Source organism: Lepidochelys kempii, chromosome 1 (assembly GCF_965140265.1).
Source record: "Lepidochelys kempii isolate rLepKem1 chromosome 1, rLepKem1.hap2, whole genome shotgun sequence".
Lineage (NCBI taxonomy): Eukaryota > Metazoa > Chordata > Testudines > Cheloniidae > Lepidochelys > Lepidochelys kempii.
This window is the reverse complement of record NC_133256.1, coordinates 208,165,244-208,191,800: the sequence shown is the minus strand read 5'-3', so window position 1 is coordinate 208,191,800 and position 26,557 is coordinate 208,165,244. Positions and strand designations below refer to the sequence as shown.

The window sequence follows — 26,557 nt, the reverse complement described above, 5'->3', positions numbered from 1 at the left end:
TTACTGTTCTGTATTTGGGGGAAAAACAGATGATATAGTCCCATCATATGGTGATAATACTCTTTCCATTCCACTAGCATCTCAGGAGAATGTTAATCAGCAGCTACTAAAGTTAGACATTTTTAAATCAGGAGGTCCAGATAACTTGCATCCATGGATTTAAAAAACATCTGGCTGAGGATCTCACTGGACGGGTGGTTTTCAATAAGTTTTGGAGCACTGATGAAATTCCAGAAGACTGGAAGAAAGCAAATGTTTTGCTAGTGATTAAAAAAGATAAATGGGATGACCAGGGTAATTATACATCTGTCAACCTGGCCTCAATCCAAGCAAAATAATGGAGCAACCAATACAGGACTCGATTCATAAAGAATGGAATGAATATAATATAATTAATGCAAATCAACATGGGTTTATGGAAAACAGATCCAGTCAAAATAACTTGATATCTTTTTTTATGAGATTACAAGTTTGCATGAGAAAGGCGATAGTGTTGACATAATATAGTTACATATGACTTATGTAAGATATGTGACATGGTCCCACACAACATTTTGATGAAAAAACTAGAATGGTATAAAATTAACATGGCACACTTTAAATGAATTAGTAACTGGATAACAGATAGGTCTCAAAATGTCATTTTAAAACAGGAAAAAGTCAATGAGTGGGTCCATTTTCCATGGGGTCCCACAGGGATCAGTTCTTAGCTCTACACTATTTAATATTTTTGATAATGACCTGAAAGAAAACATAAAATCATCACTGATAAAGTTTGCAGATGCCATAAAAATTGGGGGAGTATTAAATAATGAATAGGACAATTCACTGAATTCAAAGCGATCTGGATAGCTTGGTAAACTGGGCACAAGCAAACAATATGTGTTTATATATGGCTACACGTAAATGTATGCATCTGAGAAAAAAAGAACGTAGGCCATACTTATAGGATGGGGGACTGTATCCTGGGAAGTAGGGACCCTGAAAAAGATTTGGGGGTCATGGTCGATAATCAGATGAACATGAGCTCCCAGTGTGATGCTGCGACCAAAAGAGCTAATGTGATCCTAGGATGCATAAACAGGGGAAACTTGAGAAGTAGTAGAGAGGTTATTTTAGCTTTGTATTAGGCACTGGTGTGATCACTGCTGGAATACGGTGTCCAGTTCTGGTGCCCACAGTTCAAGAAGTAGGTTGGTTGATAAATTGGAGAGGGTTCAGAGAAGAAGCGCAGATTAGGGATTAGAACACATGCCTTCTAGTGAGAGGCTCCAGAAGCTCCATCTATTTAGCTTAACCTAAAGTGGGTTAAGCAGTGGCTTGCTCACTGTCTATAAGTACCTATACGGGGAACAAATATTTAATCTATTTAATATATCTTCAATCTATCAGAGAATGGTATAATATGATATAATGGCTGGAAGCTGAATTTCAGGTTTTAAAAGGTCTAACTTTAGCAGCTACTGTTTAACATCTTCCTGAAATACTACTGGAAGGGAAAAAATGTTATCACTGTATAATGAGACTATATCATTGGTTTCCCCTCCCGCCCAAAGATATAAAGTAATAGCAGAAATATTTATTGAGCACGTCTGCCTTTTTTGCATTATTGCTGATAATTCTACCATTTCCATTTAGTAATGAACCAATGCTATTGTTACGATTGTTTTTGTTCCTAATATACTAAACAACTCCTTCTTATTTACCTTAACTTTGCTGGCAATAGATTTTTGCCTTGTGTCCATTTGCTTCCCTTATCAATTTTCTACAGTTCCTAATTTCTGATTTACATTCATTACTATCAACTTTCCCTTTCTTCCATTTGTTTTCAATATAAGCAAAGCTTATATATTGAAGACAGCTGTATATATATGATTGCAGCTGTCTCCCACTGTAGACAGCTGCAATCCACAGGGCCCTGGGCTGGAACCTGGAGTAGAGGGCGGGCCTGGGTTTCCCCTATCCCCCCAACTCCCTACTTGATACCAGAGGAGTTAACCTGGACTGTGGGTTCCACCAGAAGGGAAGGTCTCTGGCCTGTTCCCCGATCCACTAGGTGGATCAGCAGAGACTGCAGGGATTGTTTTTCTTCCTTTTCCCCATGCCGGCCAGTGATGAGGCTAACTGAGTGAACGGCAGATTTGAGCCACGAAAGTGGCCAAACTGAGGGCTGCCATGAACCTCTGAGGTGAGCAAATCTGCCAATAAGCGCAGGACCCACCAAGGCAGAGGAGGAACTTTGTCACAACACACACACACACACATATATATCAGCTGTGTGTGTGTGTGTGTGTGTGTATGTGTATATATATATATATATATACACACACACACATACATACATACACACAGCTGTCTTCACTTCCCCTATAAGCTTCGTTTTTTAACCAGCACAGCCTTCTTCCTCATTTGTGGGATTGTGCCTTTTTCCTCATTCATTCGCATCTTCCTGATTAAATTCTTCCTCATAATTATTTTTCAGCTTTGTGAAATATGTGTGTATATATATATAGATAGATAGAGAGAGAGAGAACTGGTCTGGACTGTTTGCACATTATAAATGTGATCAGCTCATGATCACTTGTACTTAAGCTACCATTAATTTTTAGTTCTGTGATCAGTTCCTCTTACTCTGTCAATACGAGCTCTAACATAGAAATCCCCCATGTTGGTTGCAACACACTTTTGAGTTAGGAAATTATTTATAATATTTAGACATTCCAAACATCTTTTAGTGTTGGCAACATGACACCTCCAGCATATGTCACTCAAATTGACATTCCCCATGATCACACAGCTTTTTTCCTACATGTTATAGGTAGGAGCTGGTCACCCTGTTCTTTAGTGTGATTCGGTGGTCTGTAGCAGACATCAACTAGTAGCCTATCTTGTGCTTTAATGGTTAGGACGTTGACCTTTAAGCATTTAAAATATTTTTTGTCCGAGTTGTCAGTGACTTGGAAACAGGTAATGCCATTTTTGTATTGAGCACTACTCCCACTCCTTTTTAGCCCAATCGATCCTTTCTAAATAGGTTATGACCATTGATTTTAACATTCCAATCATGCAAATCATCCCACAAGGTTTCAGTAATACCAACTAAATAGAACTTATTCTCATAAATGATCAAAGCAAGTTTTTCTTGTGTTACCCAGGCTCCCAGCACTGATGAATAGGCAATTCAAGAATTTCTTCTTTCTTTGTCCTTTGGTTCCTTCATTAATTTTATCCTCAACGTCTTAATTCTGTGCAAAACAAGCACTCATATCTTCCCTCTTTTTACTCTCTCTTTTTGTTATTATTTTAATGTTCTCCTGCCTACTCTAGCCAGCCTGTCCGTAAAGAGATTGGATCCTCTTTACTGAGGTGGAGGCCATCTAAACCACACGGTTCCCCACACTCACAGAAGTTGGACAAATGTTCCACAAAACCAAAACCCTCCAGCCTACATCACTTACTTAGCCAGCAGTTCAATTCTGTAGTCTTCTGCCTTCTCTCTTCCTTCATGTGTGGGACAGGACCTCAGAGAAAACAGCTTGGACAACAATATTTATGACCATTCTTGAGAACCAAATATGCAGCATATTATAAGGTTGTTAAGTTAAATTAACTTGTTAAGACCACACCACACAATCCATCGTCTACAGCTGAGCTCTACGATACAACCGCATTTGCTCCAACCCCTCAGACAGAGACAAACACCTACAAGATCTCTATCAAGCGTTCTTACAACTACAATACCCACCTGCTGAAGTGAAGAAACAGATTGACAGAGCCAGAAGAGAACCCAGAAGTCACCTACTACAGGACAGGCCCAACAAAGAAAATAACAGAACACCACTAGCCATCACCTTCAGCCCACAACTAAAACCTCTCCAATGCATCATCAAGGATCTACAACCTGTCCTGAAGGACGACCCATCACTCTCACAGATCTTGGGAGACAACCCAGTCCTTGCTTACAGACAGTCCCCCAACCTGAAGCAAATACTCACCAGCAACCGCACACCACACAACAGAACCACTAACCCAGGAACCTATCCTTGCAACAAAGCCCGTTGCCAACTGTGTCTACATATCTATTCAGGGAACACCATCATGGGGCCTAATCACATCAGCCACACTATCAGAGGCTCGTTCACCTGCACATCTACCAATGTGATATATGCCATCATGTGCCAGCAATGCCCCTCTGCCATGTACATTGGTCAAACTGGACAGTCTCTACATAAAAGAATAAATGGATACAAATCAGACGTCAAGAATTATAACATTCAAAAACCAGTTGGAGAACACATCAATCTCTCTGGTCACTTGATTACAGTCCTAAGAGTGGCAATTCTTCAACAAAAAAACTTCAAAAACAGACTCCAATGAGAGACTGCTGAATTGGAATTAATTTTCAAACTGGATACAATTAATTTAGGCTTGAATAAAGACTGGGAGTGGATGTGTCATTACACAAAGTAAAACTATTTCCCCATGTTTATTCCACCCGCCCCCCGCTGTTCCTCAGACGTTGTCAACTGCTGGAAATGGCCCACTGTGATTATCACTACAAAAGGTCTCTACCCCCCTCCTCCCGCTCTCCTGCTGTTAATAGCTCACCTTACCTGATGATCACTCTTGTTACAGTGCGTATGGTAACACTCATTGTTTCATGTTCTCTGTGTATATAAATCTCCCCACTGTATTTTCCACTGCATGCATCCGATGAAGTGAGCTGTAGCTCACGAAAGCTTACGCTCAAATAAATTCGTTAGTCTCTAAGGTACCACAAGTCTTCCTTTTCTTCTTCTTAAGTTTAGTCCTTAAGAACCATGTTACAGTTCTGTTTATATGTAACCCTTCTCTTTCCATTATCTGTACTCATGCAGTACTGGGTGAATCATAGAATCATAGAATATCAGGGTTGGAAGGGACCTCAGGAGGTCATCTAGTCCAAACCCCTGCTCAAAGCAGGACCAATCCCCAACTAAATCATCCCAGCCAGGGCTTTGTCAAGCCTAACCTTAAAAATATCTAAGGAAGGAGATTCCACCACCTCCCTAGGTAACGCATGCCAGTGTTTCACCACCCTCCTAATGAAAAAGTTTTTCCTAATATCCAACTTAAACCTCCCCCACTGCAACTTGAGACCATTACTCCTTGTTCTGTCATCTGCTACCACTGAGAACAGCCTAGATCCATCCTCTTTGGAACCCCCTTTCAGGTAGTTGAAAGCAGCTGCCAAATCCCTCCTCATTCTTCTCTTCCGCAGACTAAACAATCCCAGTTCCCTCAGCCTCTCCTCATAAGTCATGTGTTCCAGTCCCCTAATCATTTTTGTTGCCCTCCGCTGGACTCTTTCCAATTTTTCCACATCCTTCTTGTAGTGTGGGGCCCAAAACTGGACACAGTACTCCAGATGAGGCCTCACCAATGTCGAATAGAGGGGAACGATCACATCCCTCGATCTGCTGGCAATGCCCCTACATATACATCCCAAAATGCCATTGGCCTTCTTGGCAACAAGGGCACACTGTTGACTCATATCCAGCTTCTCGTCCACTGTAACCTCTAGATCCTTTTCTGCAGAACTGCTGCCTAGCCATTCGGTCCCTAGTCTGTAGCGGTGCATGGGATTCTTCTGTCCTAAGTGCAGGACTCTGTACTTGTCCTTGTTGAACCTCATCAGACTTCTTTTGGCCCAATCCTCTAATTTGTCTAGGGCCCTCTGTATCCTATCCCTACCCTCCAGGGTATCTACCTCTCCTCCCAGTTTAGTGTCATCTGCAAACTTGCTGAGGGTGCAATCCACACCATCCTCCAGATCATTTATGAAGATATTGAACAAAATCGGCCCCAGGACCGACCCTTGGGGCACTCCACTTGATACTGGCTGCCAACTATACATGGAGCCATTGATCACTACCCGTTGAGCCCAACAATCTAGCCAACTTTCTATCCACCTTGTAGTCCATTCATCCAGCCCATACTTCTTTAACTTGCTGGCAAGAATACTGTGGGAGACCGTGTCAAAAGCTTTGCTAAACTCAAGGAACAACATATCCACCGCTTTCCCCTCATCCACAGAGCCAGTTATCTCGTCACAGAAGGCAATTAGATTAGTCAGACATGACTTGCCCTTGGTGAATCCATGCTGACTGTTCCTGATCACTTTCCTCTCCTCTAAGTGCTTCAGAATTGATTACTTGAAGACCTGGTGCTCCATGATTTTTCCGGGGACTGAGGTGAGGCTGACTGGCCTGTAGTTCCCAGGATCCCCCTTCTGGTAACCTTGATGTCACCATAGATAGGGAAAGCTCCATTCTTTTTCATTACTGGCACTGTAAGGGTGCTCCATTCACTCCAGTTAAGCCTGGATATAATCCCAGAGTCTTGTAAATGCTGAAGTTCTAACTCTGCCTTTAGCTGTATCACAAAAGGCACTGGAAGACGTTTGCAAAATTTAGAAATTGCTCAAGCAAAGTTTTATTTGCTTTCATGGGCTTTAAGTTTCTCATAGCATCCTGAAAGATACCAGTTGCCTTGTACAAAAGTCTAGCTAATTTTTGTTTTGGGCTGGAATTCATAATTTTTTTTCAACCTGCAGTCATTTTATACTTTACCAGTCTTGCTGAAGCTCTCTCAGCTATTCTCTACCAAGTCGCAGAATAGGCTCTTGGCATCTGCTGTTTAGTTATATGTTACCTTCATTGTAATAAAAACCAGGAGATTGAGGATTTCCCCTGTACATGTATTTAGTAGTACTCAGATTTTTCTGCAACTTCACCTCTTTAAGTAGTCTCTACAATCCTGTGTGAAATTACAGAAATACTAGATCCTATATCAAGCTCCATTTTAACACTTAACCCTTCCACTTCTAAAGCAATCCAAATATCACTTCACTTATTGTCTGAGATGACATAACAGTCAACTACAGTTGTAGAGATGAAATAATATTCTCACTTGACTCTGTGTTGTCATGTGCAAGCTGATGAATTTGAAATCCTCTGGTATTGTCGTTGTGCTTTTTGCACTGACCTGAACATTTTCTGTGTGTGCCCCCAATTTGTTAGTTTATGCAGGGTTTGTCCTTGAACCAACTATCATTTGCATTGTGAGACTGTTTCCCACAATGAAAGCAGTCAGTGATGACATGTGGTGCCTTCTGCTTGACTAACAGTTTATTTGTTACAGATCACATGGTGGTGTTACAGTTTCCTGGAATCTTTAAAGCTATCTCCACTGATACAGCATTTTCTAATTCATGCTTTAGGGTCAAATCAATCCGTCAATAGCTGGTTTTGGATTGTTTTATTTTGCTTACGACAAACCAACTGGTCCCTTAAGGCACCATTTCAATTCTCTCCGAACAGGCAGTGCTCTGTTAATTCCCTTAATCCAGTCACATATTCAGAAATTGTTTAATTTTCTTTTTGACTCCATTTAGGGATAGGCAATTTTCTAGAATTTCCACATTCTCAGTAAATGTTTTCTCTTCTAGTTTAGCTAAGCTAAGCAGCAGGTTATACATTTTAGCCCCATTACACTCAGTAAATCTGCTCCCTGTTTCTAATCAGTTATACTGTTAGTAATCATATACTCCTCCAGTTCCAGTCAGTATATACAAGGGTACAACGTCACTCAAACTTTAATTCCATCTCCTAACCCCATAAAGCCCAACCTCTGCCCCATAAGAACCCCCCTGCCATTGTATTACTTCCAGGGTAGAGTCTGGAATATGGCCAGAAGCAAGGGGTGTCAAATAACCTCTCTAAAAATTTCTCTCACCACCATCTACCAATCAGAGGGGATTTCAGCACCATAGATCCTCCCCAAGAGGGATGGAGGTCATGTGACCCCTCTAAGAACTTCTACCATCGTCCTTTACCAATTGGAGTGGGTTTCAGCCCCCTAGAACACCCCCAAGAGTGGGAGTGACCAATTAGAGAAAGTTTAGGGGTTGGTTGACCCATCCGGAAGAGCATTGTGTGCTCCCTCTAAGACAGGAGTTCTGAAAATGTGGTTTGGGACCCCTCAGAGGGTCACAAGGTTCTTACATGGAGGGTCACGAGCTGTCAGCCTCCACCCCAAACCCCACTTTGCCTCCAGCATTTATAATGGTGTTAAATATATAAAAAGTGTTTTTAATTTATATGGAGGGGTCACACTCAGAGGCTTTCTATGTGAAAGTGGTCACCAGTACAAAAGTTTGAGAACCACTGCTCTAAGGACTCCTCCAACTACACTCTACCAATCAACACAGGTTCTAGGCCTGTAGGACATGATGGGAACTGTGTACCAATCAGAATAGTTATAGCACAAGTATTTAGCTGGAAACTCCACCATCTGGAGTTTAGTGGTTGGCTGGTCAGCAGCACCATCCCTGGAAGCCCCTCACTGTGGCGAAGAGGCCATATGTTTCAAGAAAATGTTTTCAGAAATTATGGAAATGGTGAAAGGAAACATGGCAGCCTTCACCACCCCTGTGAGAACTATGGCATTTATTTTAGCTCTGAGAGTGCTTGGTTACCTGCAAAGGAAGTGCAATATTAAAGACAGTTCTGAGGAGGAGAGAGTGGCCGAATGGAGCCCTTTAGCCCAGCCATTGCTGAATATGGCAGACCCTGACACCGAGACCCATGCGATCGTGAGTCAGACTGACTAGCGTGATGCCCATCCAATGTCTGAACCCATGGGGGAAGGTGGCAAGACCTCTTCAGTGACACCATTGGATAACGTGAACTGAGGAGATGTTGCTTAGGTAAATAGATTCTAAAAAGTGGCAGTCAAGGAGGGTGTAATGCAGTAGGATCTGACCTGAGTAAATCTAAAACAGGGGACTTACACCTGTTTCTGTTCTGAAAATCTTTCAACAGCTTGATGATACCTTTCTAGAAGACCCAGAGGCCCTGAACAATGTTGCATCAGAGAACAAAGATGAATCAGGCCAAACTTGTTGCTCAGCAGCAAGACAAGTTGTTCAAGAGGACATCAACCATGAAGAGGATGACAGCTATATGGTTCCATGGAAAGCACTAGGCATACAGCTAATGGCATCCATGGCATGTTGGGAGTGTAAAAAAATTAAGCAGTTTATTCTATGCATTTCTGTTTATGCTGTCCTTAATTATTGTCTTAGGGAGAAGGTTTCTGAAGATTGTGAGGGCTGTGTTATAGACACACGAGGCCAGCAGCATCATGACTGTGTCAACTGGACTTCAGAGGATATAAACTGCAAGCTTTGGGACCTCTGTGCTGACCTGTTTTTGGAAAGCTAATTAAACACAGTTATTGCCATAGGGTACGCAATGCAATGTCTGTGCTTAACCTAAGAAAATGTAGCACTAAGGGTGGTCTTGGTAAATGCTGTGCAAACTGGTAGAGACTCTGGCAGCGTTTAAACAAAATTACCAAACTGAAGGATATCCACTTATTACATTATACTGACCACCTGATCTGCACAAAAAGTTACAGAACTCTGCTGAGGAAAAAGACTATTCTAAGAAATCTAAAAGGATAAAGTTAGAGAATAGTGATGGGACAAACGTGATATAAAAATAAAATGACAGGTTTCAGAGTAACAGCCGTGTTAGTCTGTCTTTGCTTCGTGAGCTACAGCTCACTTCATCGGATGCATACCACAGTATGCATCCGATGAAAGCTCATGCTCAAATAAATTGGTTAGTCTCTAAGGTGCCACAAGTACTCCTTTTCTTTTTAAAAATAAAATGTGTCATCTGTAAATGAAAATATATATTGAAAAGGTATCTGGCCATATCTGTGTTTCTGTTACAAAGCTTGTGTGAGGCCTTAAATAAAATGGGGGTTTTGAAGGATCCCCAAAGGAGCTTTCAAGGGGGATTTAAAAAAAAAAGGAGCTTCTGAGATCCTAGCTATTGTTTCTTAAAAGAAAAAAAAAGACCTATTTTACAACAAAAAGATGGAATGTTTGTAGCCAATTCAGGTTGGGAAAAAAACAACTGTGTTTAAAATAAAGCAAAAAATATGATCATGTTTTATAGCTATATATCTCAAACCATGTCTTGAGAACAAGACAGCTGACACAAGTCCATCAATATGACTAGGGGTTCCTGGTTTAATCAATCTATTTTTTGAAATTTCTGGGGTGTGGCTTATTGTCTTCACCAAATGTGTAAACAGATGCCCCAAGTCCTTAGCATTACAGCAGAATAAGATATTATGGTTTGCAAAAGTATCAGTAAGCAGTGTTGATGAATATTCAGATTTGGGTAATCATGATGTTTTGTTCAGAGTTACAAACGTTTCAGAGTTATGAACAACCTCCATTCCCAAGGTGTTCGTAACTCTGAGGTTCTACTGTAATACTTAAATAAAGCCAGTTTCTCTCCAAGAGACATCGAAAGGGAATGTTCAGGGAGGGATGTATAAATTCCACGTCTATTAGTTAAGAGCAACAGTGATCAAAACAATCTGGTAACAGACATTGAAGTTTTGTTTGAAACAAAGCAATATATTAAAGCAGATGTAAAAACCTGAGCTTTTTTTGGAGACAGAGTGTCCTGTATACTTTCCTGATGATACCATAGTCAGAATTACAGACACACGACGAACAGAACGACCAAAGAAGCAGGAATATGCTCTGACACCTTGAGCAACGACACCACAAAGCAGCAGAAGACCATAGACACAGCATCAAGACAGCCCAATGCTCAGATACATCAAGTTAAACGACAAAGCAAAAATCACTGGTAAAAAGCAACCATGCAAACATGCCTCCAGTTCCACACTAAGCCCTGAAAAAACGATGAGTGAAAACAGAGCATGTGCTTTAGGGACTGTGAATAAAAAAAACAAGGTCTGAAAGTTCACACACTACCAAAATGTTTTCTTGTGAAATATCCAATACTGTTGGCGAAATATGGTCTCTCTTTAGGGTTAGTGACAAATTTTGTTAAAGCTCTTTGTGAAAATTATGGTTCTTTGAAGAGACAGGTGATATATAGATGGCTCTGTCTTGGGGGTTGCCACACATGATCTCCAGAGGGCAAAAGACATACATAAGGCTTTAAAAAATGTGAAAGTTTTTCAAGGGTTAACCTGTAGCTCTAAACAAACATGCCTAGGCGTGAGTAACAAGGTTGTGCAGAAGAAGCAGCATAAATGGGGGCTGAATGCAAAAGGGACTGCACAGAGCTTGAGAGGAGGCAGTGTTAGGGTTAAGAACAGGGTTGCACAGCAGTTGCAGGGGAAACAAAAGGGGCAGGGGTCAGCATTTGGGGGCAGACTGCAGCCAAAAAGTTATGTCCAGGCTTTTTGTAAAAAAAATGTTAAAAGATGAAAGAGGCAATAAGGAGAAAACACAAAACTAAAAAGAGAAGCCCCCAAGTAGAGGCTCTCAAACGGACATGTCAGAAAATAGGATGGAGGATCTGGCCCTTATGGCCTAAGGGACGGTGGTGGCTCTAAGGGATAAATTATGAATTGCTACACTTGCTCAGCAAATGTACCTCAGGAAGGCCTAATCCTAATCTAAAAGCTTTTGAGGATGCTACCAAAATACCTTATGGGTACTGTGACAGACCCAGACCAGTTGCGTGCAGGAGTCTGGTAGAAGGCAAATATACCGGCCACTGTATGAATAGCTTTCTGTTCCCAGGGAACAATCAGGCTGCCCTAGAGCAATCAGGAACCTGCTAGAACCAATTAAGACAGGCAAGCTAATTAAGACACCTGGAGCCAATTAAGAACTTACTAGAATCAATTATGGCAGGCAGGCTAATCAGGACACCTGGCTTAAAAGGACCTCCCATCAGTTAGTAGGGGGTGCACAAGGATTGGGGAGTGAGTGAGTGTGCTGCTGGAGGACTGAGAAGTACAAGTGTTATCAAGCTTCAGGAGGAAGGGCGTGCGGTGAGGATAAAGAAGGTGCTGAGGGGAGGCCATGGGGAAGTAGCCCAGGGAGTTGTAGCTGTCATGCAGCTGATACGGGAGACGTTGTAGACAGCTGCTATCCATAGGGCTCTGGGCTGGAATCCGGTATAGAGGGTTCTCCCCATCTCCCCAACAACCTATCTGACACAGGAGGAGTTGACTTGGTCTGTGAGAGACACCAGAGGGGAAGGTCTGATTTGCAAAGGGATCTGGTCTGTTCCTGAACCACTAGGTGGGACAACAGAGACTGCGGAGATTGTTCTCAATTTCCCCCATGCTGGCCAGTGAGGAGGTTAGCTGAGTGAACGGCAGATTTGAGCCTCGAGCAAAAGTGGCCAAACTGAAAACTGCCATGAACCTCTGAGGCGAGCAAATCTGCCAAAAAGCGCAGGACCTACCAAGGCAGAGGAGGAATTTTGTCACCGAACCTAGGGATGGATTTAAATGCTTCTACAAGAGAGGCTTACAGATTAAGAACTGGGCTTTTCCCTCATGATTAGCCAGTGGCTTATACTTTGAAAAGTACAACAGCAGGGTGTAAAAAGCAATGAGTTATCATCAGACCCTTTTTTAACAACCAAAGCTGCTGACCGAAAACATGTCTAGCTACATGAAGAGACACCTGGCCCTTTTAAAATTACTTAGCAAATCACCACAGCAAAGGAAAGATATCCTGTGTTCAGCCTCTGATGATTTAATAGTGGCCATTTCAGAAATAGCACTCAGCACCTTAAAAGAAAACATCCCTTTGACACAAAATCAAGTGTGTGCAGAAAATGAGACACAATTTTATCAAAACTCTCTGTAATAAAAGGGTCTCTTTTAAAAGAAAGAAGCATCTCATGAAACAGGCTGGGGCATTTATCGGACCTCTGTTAAGTTTTGTTATTCCTCTCATAATGGGGCATCAAAACATAAGAATGGCCCTACCGGGTCAGACCAAAGGTCCATCTAGCTCAGTATCCTGTCTTCCGACAGGGGCTAGTGTCCCAGAGGGAATGAACAGAACAGGTAATCATCAAGTGATCCATCCCGTCGCTCATTCCCAGCTTCTGGCAAACAGAGGCTAGGTACACCATTCCTGCCCATCCTGGCTAATAGCCATTGATGGACCGATCCTCCATGAATTTATCTAGTTCTTCTTTGAACCCTGTTATGGTCTTGGCCTTCACAACATCCTCTGGAAAGGAGTTCCACAGGTTGACTGTGCGTTGTGTGAAGAAATACTTAATTTTATTTGTTTTAAACCTGCTGCCTATTAATTTCATTTGGTGACCCCTAGTTCTTGTGTTATGAGAAGTAGTAAACAACACTTCCTTATCTACTTTCTCTACACCAGTCATGATTTTATAGACCTCAATCATATCTCCCCTTAGCCGTCTCTTTCCCTTTATTTTTGCTGCCAAGAAGGCTAACAGCATTTTGGGCTGTAAAAGTAGGAGCAATGCCAGCAGATCGAGGGGCATCATCATTCCCTTCTATTCGGCATTGGTGAGGCCTCATCTGGAGTACCGTGTCCAGTTTTGGGCCCCACACTACAAGAAGGATGTGGAAAAATTGGAAAGAGTCCAGCGGAGGCAACAAAAATGATTAGGGGGCTGGAGCACATGGAGAGGCTGAGGGAACTGGGATTATTTAGTCTGCAGAAGAGAAGAATGAGGGGGGATTTGATAGCTGCTTTCAACTACCTGAAAGGGGGTTCCAAAGAGGATGGATCTAGACTGTACTCAATGGTAGCTGATGACAGAACAAGGAGTAATGGTCTTAAGTTGCAGTGGGGGAGGTTTACGTTGGATATTAGGAAAAACTTTTTCACTAGGAGGGTGGTGAAGCACTGGAATGCGTTACCTAGGGAGGTGGTGGAATCTCCTTCCTTTGAGGTTTTTAAGGTCAGGCTTGACAAAGCCCTGGCTGGGATGATTTAGTTGGGGATTGGTCCTGCTTTGAGCAGGGGGTTGGACTAGATGACCTCCTGAGGTCCCTTCCAACCCTGATATTCTATGATTCTATGAAAGGCAAAGCAATTAAAACTGATACAAGTAAATACTTTTTTTTACACAGCATATAATTAAACTGTAGAGTTTACTGCCACAAGATACAGAGTCCAGAAGTTTACGCTGAGGCTAATGGAGCCAAGACTTCTTAGGAGGAACACTGTCTTATCAACATACCACTTTGCCAGTGGTTTGAGACACTATAATCATCTGTTATCTTCATCTTGAGCTCCTGTTATCTAGGAGCCATCTTGGTATAGTAGCTCCTAAACACCTTCTTGGCTCTGTCATCACAGATCACCTTGGTACTCAGAAACCCTTTAACTAAGTGAAAGAGAAGATGGTGAGAGCCAATAGCCGAAGCACCATTGTGTATTGGATTGATTCTGGCATAAAGGTTTTCTTGAATCTTATGTTGTGGCTGTGCAGAGGGTAAAGAAAGTTTTCTTCACCGGCACTACAGCATGTGTGAAATCCTCATCAGAGTAACCTTTCTGAGTGGTAACAAGCCATGTTAACCCAGGCTCTTTACACCTTGTGACAGAGATGAGAGTTAGTCACTATGAAGGGTTTACACACTATTTTTTGGATAAGGTAGCACAGATCCTGACTGAGCTGTCTTTGTCCATGGAAATGAAATTGGGTTTTGGGAGGAAAGTACAAATTTCTCTCAGCTTTGAGATGCTCCCTAGGGCTCTGAAGATGTTGGGGGATGTATCTATGTGAGCTGAAGCCATTTCCCTTGTGACTGGTGAAAACCTGTAGGGAGATGCTGAGGCAATACTTGATCTGGAGTACACAAATCACACACCTGGCATTTAGTGCTATTCAGGTGAGGTCAAAATGATTTTTTTAAAAAAGGCACAAATATCAAATAATGCCAATGGCCACCACCACATAATGGTTGTCATTTTAAATATACTTTAATATATAGCTTCACCCACTTGTCGGCTCCCGCTGCATCCTCCAACCCTTCCCAAACTCTCTGCTTTATCCCCCATCTACTCTTTCCTTCTGCCAAGTTCTCTTCTCCATGATAAATATTGGTACCTACTATTCTTATCTAGCATCCTTCGCTAAGTGCTGTAGCTATTTTTCAGCATCTGACAAATCCTCCAAAAGTGGATTTATTGCCTTCTTTCCTATAATCTATTTAACAAATATCACATATTTCTGAATACATTATTTTTATGCATACTTTGTTTTTTATTCTCCTAGTTTACAGAGTTGAGAGAATCATTTTCAAATATATATTAATTTTGTGACATTTGTACAGACATATTTGTGCAGCTCTGACAGCCAGTCTGGCAGAAAGGCATTGAAAGACAGATGCCTCTGGGGTTATGTCTACACTGCAGTTAGACCCCGCTGCTGGCCCATGCCAGCTGACTCAGGCTTGCGGGGCTTAGGTTAAGGGGCTGTTTAACTGCGGTGTAGACATTCAAGCTTGGGTTAGAGTTCAGGCTCTAGTACCATGAGAAGTCAAAAGATCTCCTTAAATTCAGGGGAGTTCTGATTCCAGAGGTGTTTGGATCCAAACTTTTGATTCAGGCTACAGCTGGGCAAAAAGTATTTGCGGAATAAAATGTTGGCATATGGGGTGGGGGACTTTAAAAACATTACCATTTTTGAAAATATATTTGATATTAGAAAATATTGAATGTTGAATATCACAGCCAAACATATGGCAGCATCTGGAGTATTTGCAAAGTATCAGAGAATAAAATTAATTGCCTGAGTCAGTGGTCCCAAAACTGTGGGACTCACCTCCCTAGCAGGCAGAGCAGGACCAAGGCCAGTCCCCACAGGGGGCAGGGAGGCAGCACCACCCAGCCCTGCTTTGGCCCCCACTCTGCTCTAGCCCTGTCCCAAGCTGTGGCCCCAGCTCCCAGCTGCAGCTCCACTCCTGGCCGTGGCTCCTGACCACAGCTCCCAGGGTTGGGGGGCACAGACAGGGTAGCAGGGGGTGCAGTGTGAAAAGTTTGGAGACCAAAGGCCTAAGTATCACACTGGGCAGAATACATCTATTGACTATGTAAATTTGACCAAATCTTTCAGATCCATTTTAAAGTTTTGTAAATTCACAGATGCGAAAAGACTTGAATGTTGAAATAAACCGAATGCCTAGTATTTGCTAAATAGTCGCAAATTATTTTCCTCCAGGATTCAACATTCTCTAGTTTGGGCCTATATCTAATTAGGACATTGGGATCAAACTTAAAATTTGGCTGGTAGGCAAAAATGCTATAGGATTGCAAAAGACATAGAAATTGACTGAGAAAGTGAACTCCAAAATGTGTTATTGCTTACTTATTTTCTCAGATTCCCTTCTCTTCCCAATCCCAGATTGTCAAAGGCACCCTTTCCCAGGACAGCAATGGAGAGATCCTGTCCAGTTTGGTCTCTATTCTATGGATATACATACATAGGCACTCTTTATACTGAAAGTAAGACTTACCTGCCATGCCTCAACCTTCTTAATGTCTGCACATGATCCATTGGTGAAGAGGCCTTTTCCAGGGGTACATGTGTATATATCCTGCAAAGCATGGGCAATAGAATACACTGCCAAGTACACATTATAAGATATCCGCAGGTGTGTGTAGTCCATGTATGGTGTCTCTACATTGGTGATGTTCTCCTCCCCTGTGCAAGGGGGACGGAAGGCAGCTGTGCTATTTCCAACTCCACTTCCTTCTTCATGGCCCTTGTGGAAGGAGGCTGAAGCTGGGAGATTCTTGGACCCTTCTGGGAGGTAGCAGTTAAAGGTCTCCTCCCAAAACTCCTTGGCAAAGCCATTGTTGGTGGATTTCTTGGGATGCACTTTCTGTAGAAACTCACGAAAGCCTGGGATCTGCCCTGCCTTCAGTGCAAACCCAATGGTACCTCCAATGACATGGAAGAACTCTGGCATGGCTATCAGGGAAGAGCTGGCCCAAGCCTCACTTGCCAGCCAGATCCTGTCAGTTATGTTACGCCTGACTATCTCCTTGATGAGGGGTTCAAGGTCCGGTCCACTGGAGAAGACAACAATCACTTTAGCAGTGGAGTTCTGGATGACCTCCACCACTTGCTGGATCTCCTCCTCCACTGAGTACTGGGAGATGAGCTCACTGAAATCAATGCAGATGTCCCTTTCCTCTGCCTCCTCCCGGAACTTCTCAATCCCTGGCCGACCATAGTCATCATCAGCTGCAATTGTTCCCACCCAGTTCCAGCGGAAGTACTCAATGATATCTGCCATTGCAGTGGCCTGGTGCTCATCATTGGGGATCGTGCGGAGGAAAGACTTGAACTGGTTTTTGTTGCTCAAAAGTCGGCTGGATGAGGCATAACTGACCTGTAGGAGGACAGGGAGCAAGCAGTATGGCTCATTAAGTAAGCTGTATGAAGATAAATTGCCTAGTCTTGTTTTAGGGTCACCATCTCGATGCGTAATCTGAGATGGTGATGCTCAGCCAGCCACTTACGCTTGGGCATTTATAGTGCCTGAAATTACATTTTCAGATGGAAACTGAAATGTGGGTATGTTCTTGTGGTAATAAATGACTTGCAGAAATGTGTGCTCAGTGTGTCCCTAGCTCTCAGGGAGCTAGATAAGTGGGGCAGACATATGTATACCTCATTGGTCAGAGATCTGGGGAAATGGGGCAGAAATACGTAGACACACAGACTGGGGGAAATGGACAGAGATGTGTGCCACTGGCAGATCACACAAGCAATTCTCTGCACTTCTTGCCAAATCTGGAAAAACAAGAACTTGTCATTTGAGTAAACTAAGAATGTATATATCAATTCAGATAAAATACAAATGCTCCCTCCCTGAATGTGACATCTACAGACTTTTGTTATCATCACAACCTCGGCTACATCACTGGCCTCCTGAAGTCCTTCCTCCACTCCCTTCTCCTTGCATTCCATTAAGCAGACTTAGCCATGAGCCATCAGATCTCCATGCGATACCATCGCCAACTATTATTTCAGTCTCGGTGCAAGAAGTGCGTGAGAAATCAGAAATGACATGGACCTGTGGATAGTATTAAATAGTTTATTTCGTATTAAACTATTTATTAAATAGTTTATTCAAAATATCCATGGTCAATCTCAAAAAAGCAGCAGTGTGGTAATTATGAAGGCAAAGTTACTGAATCCATGGTCACGGTGCATTGAGTTTTGCAATTAAAGTGGAATTTCAATTTTTTTGTTAGGGCTGCAAACAAATGTTTTTTCCTAATGAAATTTGTACCACTTACTCTTAGGGGATAGATTAAATCTTCTAGAAACTTAGAAGAAAAAACATTGACTAATATAGGGATTTGAAAGAATTGAAAATTATTCCTCTGAAATTTCAGGACTAATGTCTAATTTTTCTGAGGACTCCGTCTAATGTACAAATGGCTTTGCTTTAGCATTTCAGACTTTGAAAGATGAAAAAAACCCACATAAAATCCGATTTTTATTCATCTAAAAGAATTTAAGAACAAAAGCCCAGGTACACAAAGGTGCATAAGCACCTAAAGCCCAGACGTAGTTGAATAAGACTGTGGTTTAGGATCCTAAATCCCAGTTTTAGGCTTCACTGTGATTCACAAAACTCCTTCCATATGCTGTAGGTGTCAAAGTTTTTGCAGTAAAAGTTCCCTAGGTGCCTACATTCCTGCCTCTGGGCATGCCTCACTCAAGGTGTCCAAACACCAATCTCCTGCCTAAGCCCCAGAGCGATCCATGAACTGGGGAAAGACAGGCAGAGGAGCACCTATCTTGCATGCAAGGCCTGATCTGACAGGTGTGCTCAGAGGCCACCTACCGGATCAGGTCCCATTCAAAATTTGGCAGGAAAAGGGTCTGTGGTGGTGCCCGGTGGTTAGAACACTCACCTGGGATGTGGGAGACCCAGGTTTGATTTCCCCATCTCTGCCTAAGGGGGAGAAACGATTTGAACAGGGGTCTCCCACTGCTTAGGAGAGTGTGCTAAACACTGAGATATTTTGTGGTGAGAGTTTTCTCAACCTCTTCTGTTGAAGCTGTTTCATTGCAGAAAATACTTAAAGAGTCATTGGGCCAGAGAGCGAGAAAGAGAATGACTCTGTCACCTGGTAGCTAGGGCACTGAGCTGGGAGACCCGGTGTCCCCTCTTCCAGTGATTCTCTAATTATTTATACGCAGTGGAACAACTTCAATAGGAGAAACTGAGAAAGTCCCACATCAGAATATCCATACCTGCGCAGCGACAGAATGCACCTGAGAGGTTCGAATCCTTTCTCCCCCTTAGGTAGAAGGTTGACCTGAACGTGGGTCTCTAATATCCCAGGCGAGTGCTCTAACCACTGGGCTAAAAGCTAGCAGGTGGGCACCTCTACAACCACTTGCTGTTTTGTGTGGAGTGAGGCAGGTGCCTAAGTTATAAGACTCCAGGAGAGGGGCTCCTGATTGTAAATCACACGCAGAGATACACACCTATCTCTGTGAAAGGGGCAGGCTTTGGATTCCCACTGGCTAGCTTAGGCAGCTCCCTGCGTAACGTGCTTGCTTTTGTGGATCACATTTGAAGATGCCTATTTCTCCCCATTCATTGCATAGGGAGTCTAGGTACCTAAGCTGGCTTTGTGGATCACAGTCCTGTTCCTGTGATTTTTCTAGCACTATTGTTTCTTACTATTTCTTTTGCAAAAGCCGATAGATTAAAAAATGCCTTATGTTGATGCGTAAAATTTTGCACGCTAAAATGCTGGCATTTAAAATTTTAGATGTCAACTCTTCTGAGAGAGAAAAGAAAGAGCCTGGCTAGCAAAGAATATTCCCAGCACTGCCCACCCTCAGGTTTATAGAAGAGAAGCTCCTCTTTTGAAGACCTTAACACCTTCTAAAGTGAGTCGGGGGTACAGGAGAGGAGTCCCATGCCGGCACACCTCATAAGGTACTCAGGAGCTGAGCTCTTTTTCTGTTACTTTTAGGTCTGCAGGACAAGAGTTGCCCTTCTGTTCACTTTGGAAGGTGCTAAGAAGGGGAGTTCCTCTGTGCAATTCCAAAGAGCTACACCTTATACCACTGATGGCAAGCAAAGAATCAGTTTCAACATGTTTGTATTTATTAAGTTGGCAGAGTTTGACTGATGAAGTCTAATTATTCCTTAACTTTTTTAGGGTTTTTCCTTTGTATTATGCATTTTTTTTAATTAAAGATAATCTGAAGTTGCCAATTCTCTCTGCATAACATCTCTAAGATATAGCCTTCCTTATCCACACAAAACGTTAAGAGTCTCATCAAAGCTCTCTCATCATCTAACATCTCAACTACTGAAAATATCCTTCCCTCTGGCCTTGACAAAAACAATCTTTCCCCCACTCATATTCTGAATAGTCAGAATGCTGCTGCAAAGACCATTTTCCTAGCCTTTCCTTGCTTTGACCATGTCACCGCTCACCTTTGCATCCCTCCACTGGCTCCCCTTTCTCTATCACATCAAACATGAGTTGCTTGTCTTCACTTTCAAGGGCCTTCACAGCCTATTCCCCACCACCTATCATCCCTCATTCAGTATCAAGAAGTTGATTTCTGTCTCTGATAGACCCTTAATGCCTCCACTGCCCACTTGTTAAATTTTCAAACAAACATCTTCGTGCTTTCTCCCATGCTGCCCCACACACTTGGGACATGCTCTGATTAACCACCCACAAAGCTGCTTAATTGTTTTCCTTCAAATCCCTCCTCAAAACTCTTCTGTGCTGTGATGCCTACAAAACACTTGTTAGACTGTTATTGTGGAGAGATCACTGCCTATCATGCCGACCAATACTGTCTCAAGCAAAGACCAATACTGTCTCATTATTTCCTTGTACTCCTCCATCAGTCTATATCCATCTATTGTCTGTTGTCTTATCCTCTGATTATAAGTTCCTTGGGGCAGGTCTGTCTTTTTGTTCTGTGTCTGTACAGCACCTAACACAATGGAGTCCTGGTCTATGACTAGAGCTCCTAGGCATTAGGGTAATACAAATAATAATGGTCTTTCTACACAGGGACCCACAAGGGTGGGGGAGGTACAAGCATAACTGATGGATATAAAACTTCACCGTTTGAGCACTTGGCACAGAGAAGGAGGCCCTATTTAGTAGAATAGTTCTGTTCTGCGCAGGGGACTGATGACCGCCACACACAGGAAGCACTTGCACTAGACAGAGGACGGAAAGGACTCTGCCCAGCCTGAAATGTGATGAACACTGGGCTCCCAGAAAGGGTGAGCTAAGCTCTGACTAGGGGAACCTGTGTCTCAGGATTTTTGTTATTTTCAAAAATCTGTAACTGTCAAGCATTTTAAGAGTAAAGTCACTGTGATTAAGAAATCTCTTTGTTACGCCTGGGTTCCTTACTTTCCTGCCACATTGTTCCTGAAGCGATTAAATGAGTAAGCCAAAGAGTCCAGACAAGAGGACATACATAAGCAGCTGGGCAGGGTGTGTGTGTGTGTGTGTGTGTGTGTGTGTGGCAGGAGGACTGACTGGTTTCAGGTTATTGAGCAGCTGGACAACAGCATCCCAAAGAAGGCTGCAGACAAGAGGCCTGAGCCTGGGCGTGTGCCCTACAGTCTCAGAGCTAGAAATAGTGACCAGATTCTACACAAACTCCTTTGGCTTGGAAGCACTTGGGGCACAATTATTTGATCCACTAGCAACAGGCTGGTAACTGTATAGTGGGGTTATGGGACCAGTTTCTAACAGCTGACATGCACCTCATTTTAGGTCACACTATTTATTGACTGAAAAGTCATCTCTGAAGGAAGATCAGAGGGGCAAGAAGATATTTATATTTGTGCTAAAGTACTCAAGTGTAAATGTTATGCTAAAACTTTATGTTGTAATGCACATATTATAAACCAAATTTTAATTCCATAAATGTTTGTTGTAATGACAGCAGAGTTTGTATAAGACTGTGTAGCAAAATACATGATGAGATTTAATAGCTTTTGTTTATTTAAGGCCTGGGTTAGTTTTTGAATGACTATGAATTCCCACTATTTATAACAATGAATGGTCATTGGGCCACAAAAAGATAGAGAAAATGATTCTATAGAGTGTGTGGCTGGGGGAGGGCACTCACCTAGGATGTAGGAGACCTAATTTCAAGTCCCTGATCCAATGACCATTTAATTATTTATAAATAGTGGAAAAGCTTCAGCAGAACAGACTGAGGAAATCCCACACTAAATTGTCCTATAGCCCAGTGGCTCAGGCACTTTCCTGAGACTCAAGAGACTCAAGTTCAAATACCTTTGCCTCATCGGGGGTGGGGTGGGTGGCGGGGATTGAAGCCAGGTCTCCCAGAGCAGTGCCTTATGCACTGGTCTAAAAGTTATAAAGAGGGCACCTCTTGCTCCTCCATTTATTTTTGAAACTAGTCTTCCTTTGCTTCTGTTAAAAACACCCAAAACTGAAAGTAAAAATTTTGAGTTGAATTGGAACAAAATAGTTTGTTTGGACTCTGTGTGAATTATTTTCCACGTTTTCAACCAGCCAAAAATGACGAAAAATGTATTGTTCAGTTTGACACAAAATGAACCTTTTTTTGATTTTTAAGAATTGCCAGCAAACCAAAAAATTCACCCAGCTATAGCAATGAGCCAGTTGTCTGTAGTGAATGGCAACTGCAAATGATTTATTTGAACTAATGGTATTCAGGGAACTAAATCACTGAAGAGAATGTCAGTGAGATATGTATCTGGTAATCATAGGTTCTGTCTACTCCAGATTGCTTGTGGCTGGAAGTTGTTTCCATCTGTTGGCGTCTTGGTGGCCTTTGGCTTTATGAAATGAGTTGGATGCATTTCAATCCAATTCCCAGCAGCACAAATGTTCACATCACAAACAAACAATGCAATTTGTAGTAACTGACCTTGTTGGCAGTCTCAACAGACAGGTAAAGGAAAGAATGGACTGAACTCCTTTTGTGCTTCTAAAGGTGGTCCTGCTAGGGCAGGGCTAGGGCAAATTGGCAGAGAGTGGCAAATGGAAGCTTGCGGTGCCATTGCCCAAGGCTTTACCTATTCAGTCAGTACACACAGACCTGGCAATTCTGGAGAGTGAAATATAGCACATTTCATCAACAAAAATACTGAGTCCTCCGTGACACAAAATATTTATGAAAGGAATAGGTTGTGTCACATCATATAAATTGACCAGGTTGTACTGTTATGTTATTGTAAATGTCTGTGTGAGTCACATAAGGGTTCTGTCCATCTCATGGCACTTTGAGGGCCTATTTGTACTGCAAGTCCTTACCAAGAAAGCTTACAATTAGGCCCTCCATGCTAAAACTGTTTTTGTCTATATTGGAGAAAGGACTAAAAGGAGCTAAGATCACATTAGGTTGTAATACAATTCCTGAACATGACTCAGTAGATTTGTTTTTCTGTCCACACTACAAACAATTAGCTATTTTACAAAATAGTTTCACCTAACTTTGCCCTGGCCTGGTTAGTCTATAGAGTAGACAGGCCAGGCCCTAAGATCTAACCACCTTGTAAGCTAAATAAGAGAAAAATATGCAGTACCTGAGGTATGTAAAAGAGTCCCAGCAGATTGGCCACTGCAGTGGAGATCCCAGAGCCGGTTGCCCCCACTACTGCAATAGTAGAAGGAATGTGGTCTGAGCAGTTGCAGAACTCATCCAGGTTCAGGGAGTCTATCTTGTTCTGGGCCACAAAACTCAGTGTGGCCTCCAGGGCTTTGGAGACAGTGTTGCAGGTATCAAATATCCTGTATCCCAAGGTCATGTTTGGAAGGAGGGTCGGGCTACTGTTTATTTCCTCTATGGCAAAGATCATAGCCTGCAACCACCGGAAACCTCGGAAATTATACCTACAAATGAGCAAGAAATAAAAATAAGAGAGTGGGAGGTAGAGAAAGAGAGGGGGAGACAGTGTACGGATGAGAAAGAGAGAGAGAGAAAGCAAGTGCATATTAGATATAGTGAACAAGAGAGCATGTAAGCAACAGATTGAGAGATTTTGTGTGTGTGCGCGCATGCGTGAGAGAGAGAAAGAGAGCGCGAATTGGAGGTTTTAGATATGAAAATCAAAATCACAGTATAGTGTGAAGAGCCCAGTCTTACATCCTATTGTATTTAATGGAAAGTTTTGCTATTGACTTCAGTAGGTGCAGGAAAAGGTCCCTGGAAAAGATGGGCCTAAATTGCAAGATTTGGATCAAGATTTCAAACTCACATATTTGGGAGTGGGTTGGATTTGAGGATCTGGTTCTCATCCAGGGCTGGCTGTGGATTTCTAACACCCCCACCCCCCGCCCCGGAGTCTGGGGAAGATGAAGGAGATCAGGTCTGAAGTGCTGCTTGGTATCTCTTGTACCTTGGAGACCTGACCAGATACAAAATAATTACTTAGTCCCCAGATCTAACTTGGGTACATATGGGAAGAGATCCTTCAAGAGGGTGATCCTTGCTCACACTTACAAGATTGAAAGGCCTATCAGATTTGGGGACAAGATCAAATTCCTTCCTGACCAGAGACCTGTGGTTTTACTCCTGATCAAGTCATGAACAGGGATCACCTTTGGGGTTAGGTGGATGTATTCCATTGCAGGGAATGAACCTCGATTTTCCTGAAGCTCAGTCTTTTTGTATGTTTATAAACCTTTATAAATGTTATATCCACTAACTATCACGCAAGCACTGTAATTATTACCAGGCATTCACCTCACAAACATTGAATGGATTGCCCCTCGCAACACCCATGCAAAATAGGTCAGTATCAATCTGCCTGTTTTACAAATGGAGAAATGGATGCACAGAGAGGGGAAGTGATTTTCAAGTCTACAGAAAAAACAGGAATAGTGTGTAAATTTTCAAAAGTGCCAAAGTCGGATTTATTCTCCCAAGTGTCTGACTTTTGAAAATAGGATATAGGCTCCTAAATCACTTAGATGGTTTTGAAAAATGTAACAAGAATACAGAAGTCCTGGGTCCCAGTCCAGTGCTTCAACTACAGTCTTCCTCTGTTATAATGATCAGGGCAGTTGCCTTTAGATAGGAGCTCAGAACCTCGCAAGTAGATCTTGGCAGGGAACTCCATGACTCATGGATATTTAAGGAGTGCCTCATAAGATTGCTGCTGCCACTCTGCTCTGGAATGGCAAAGCCGTATTTCAGGACTGCTTTTCAGCTCTGGACTGAGCTTCCACAGTGACATACACTGACAATCAGAAATGGGCATCAGGGCACTAGGAATTCAGGTCTGGAGTGTCACCTTGGGGTGGAGTGAGCATTATCCCTGTGATGTGCTAAACTTGCTAATTGAAAACATTCAGAACATAAGAACAGCCATACTTGATCACACCAAACGTCCATCTAGCCCAGTATGCTGTCTTATGACAGTGGCCAATGCCACATGCGTCAGAGAGAATGACCAGAACAGGTAATCATCAAGTGATCCATCCCCTGTCACCCATTCCCAGCTTCTGGCAAACAGAGGCTGGGTACACCATCCCAGCCCATCCTGGCTAATAGCCATTGATGGACATATCCTCCGTGAACTTATCTAGTTCTTTTCTGAAGCCTGTTATAGTCTTGGCCTTCACAACATTCTCTGGCAAAGAATTCCCTTTTAAATTATTTTTTAAAGAGGACTTTTCCAGAATTGACACTAGTAAAGGATGACCTAACTTGAACCTGACTGGATCAGGCTGCATGACTACAAGGTAGGCCTCACACATGATCTGTCAAAGATCTTGGAGGGAGGTGCTGCCAGGCTTAGGGAAGGTCTACACTTAAAATGCTGCATCAGCACAGCTGCAGCTGCGCCACTGTAACACTTTGAAGTCACTCTTACACCGACGGGAGAGATTCTCTTATCAGCATATTTAATCCATGAGAGGCGGTAGCTATGACGACAGGAGAAGCTCTCCAGCCGACATAGCATGGCCTGCTCCATGGGTTACGTTGGTATCACTACATCGCTCAAGGATGTGGATTTTTCACATCTCTGAGCAACGCAGTTATACCGATATAAGTCTGTAGTGTAGACCTGGCCTGAGTAAGTGAAGAGAAGACAGCTATAAATAAACAAATAAATAATTTCAAATTGAAGAAAGGGGAAGCTGATAGTAATGAAAATAAATGAGAAGCTTGGAATTGTAGAAAATTGATAAGGGAAGCAAAGGGACACAAGGAGAACTCTATGACCAGCAGAGTTAAGAATAGTAAGGAGATCTTTAAGTATATTAAGAACAAAAAAAATCCTAACAATGGTATTGGACCAGTACTAGATAGAAATATTGGAATTGTCAATAATAACACAGGAAAACCAGAAGGGTTCAATAAGTATTTCTGTTCTGTATTTGTGAAAAAGACAGATGATATGGTCATATCACATGATGCTAACAATACTCTTTCCATTCCAACATTGTATCATAAAGATATTAAATTGCAGCTATTAAAGTTACATATTTTTTAATTGGCAGGTCTGGATAATTTGCATGCGAGAGTTTTAAAAGATTTGGCTGAAGAGTTTGCTGGACTGCTAATGCTAATTTTCCACAAGTCTAGGAACACTGTGGAAGTTCCAGAAGACTGGAGGAAAGCGAGTGTGACAATATATAAAAAGGGTAAAAAGGATCACCTGGGTAATTATAGACCTGTCAGTCTGACATTGA

The 26,557-nt window shown here is 42.4% G+C and overlaps 1 protein-coding gene across 5 annotated transcripts in view; it reads right to left on the bottom strand.

Annotated features, from left to right (window-relative positions):
* CASR (calcium sensing receptor) overlaps positions 1 to 26,557 on the bottom strand; it is a 175,521-nt gene that overhangs the window by 50,341 nt on the left and 98,623 nt on the right. For 4 of the 5 annotated variants that reach the window (XM_073310598.1, XM_073310619.1, XM_073310613.1 and 1 more), the window contains exons 3-4: positions 23,443 to 23,749; positions 16,354 to 17,235 (exon numbers count right to left, since the gene is read on the bottom strand). In XM_073310598.1, coding sequence (XP_073166699.1) covers positions 16,354 to 17,235; positions 23,443 to 23,749 — 1,189 coding nt within the window. Of the gene's footprint in view, positions 1 to 16,353; positions 17,236 to 17,756; positions 17,845 to 23,442; positions 23,750 to 26,557 lie in introns of those variants that run through there. The other variant, XM_073310629.1, reaches the window with a different exon arrangement.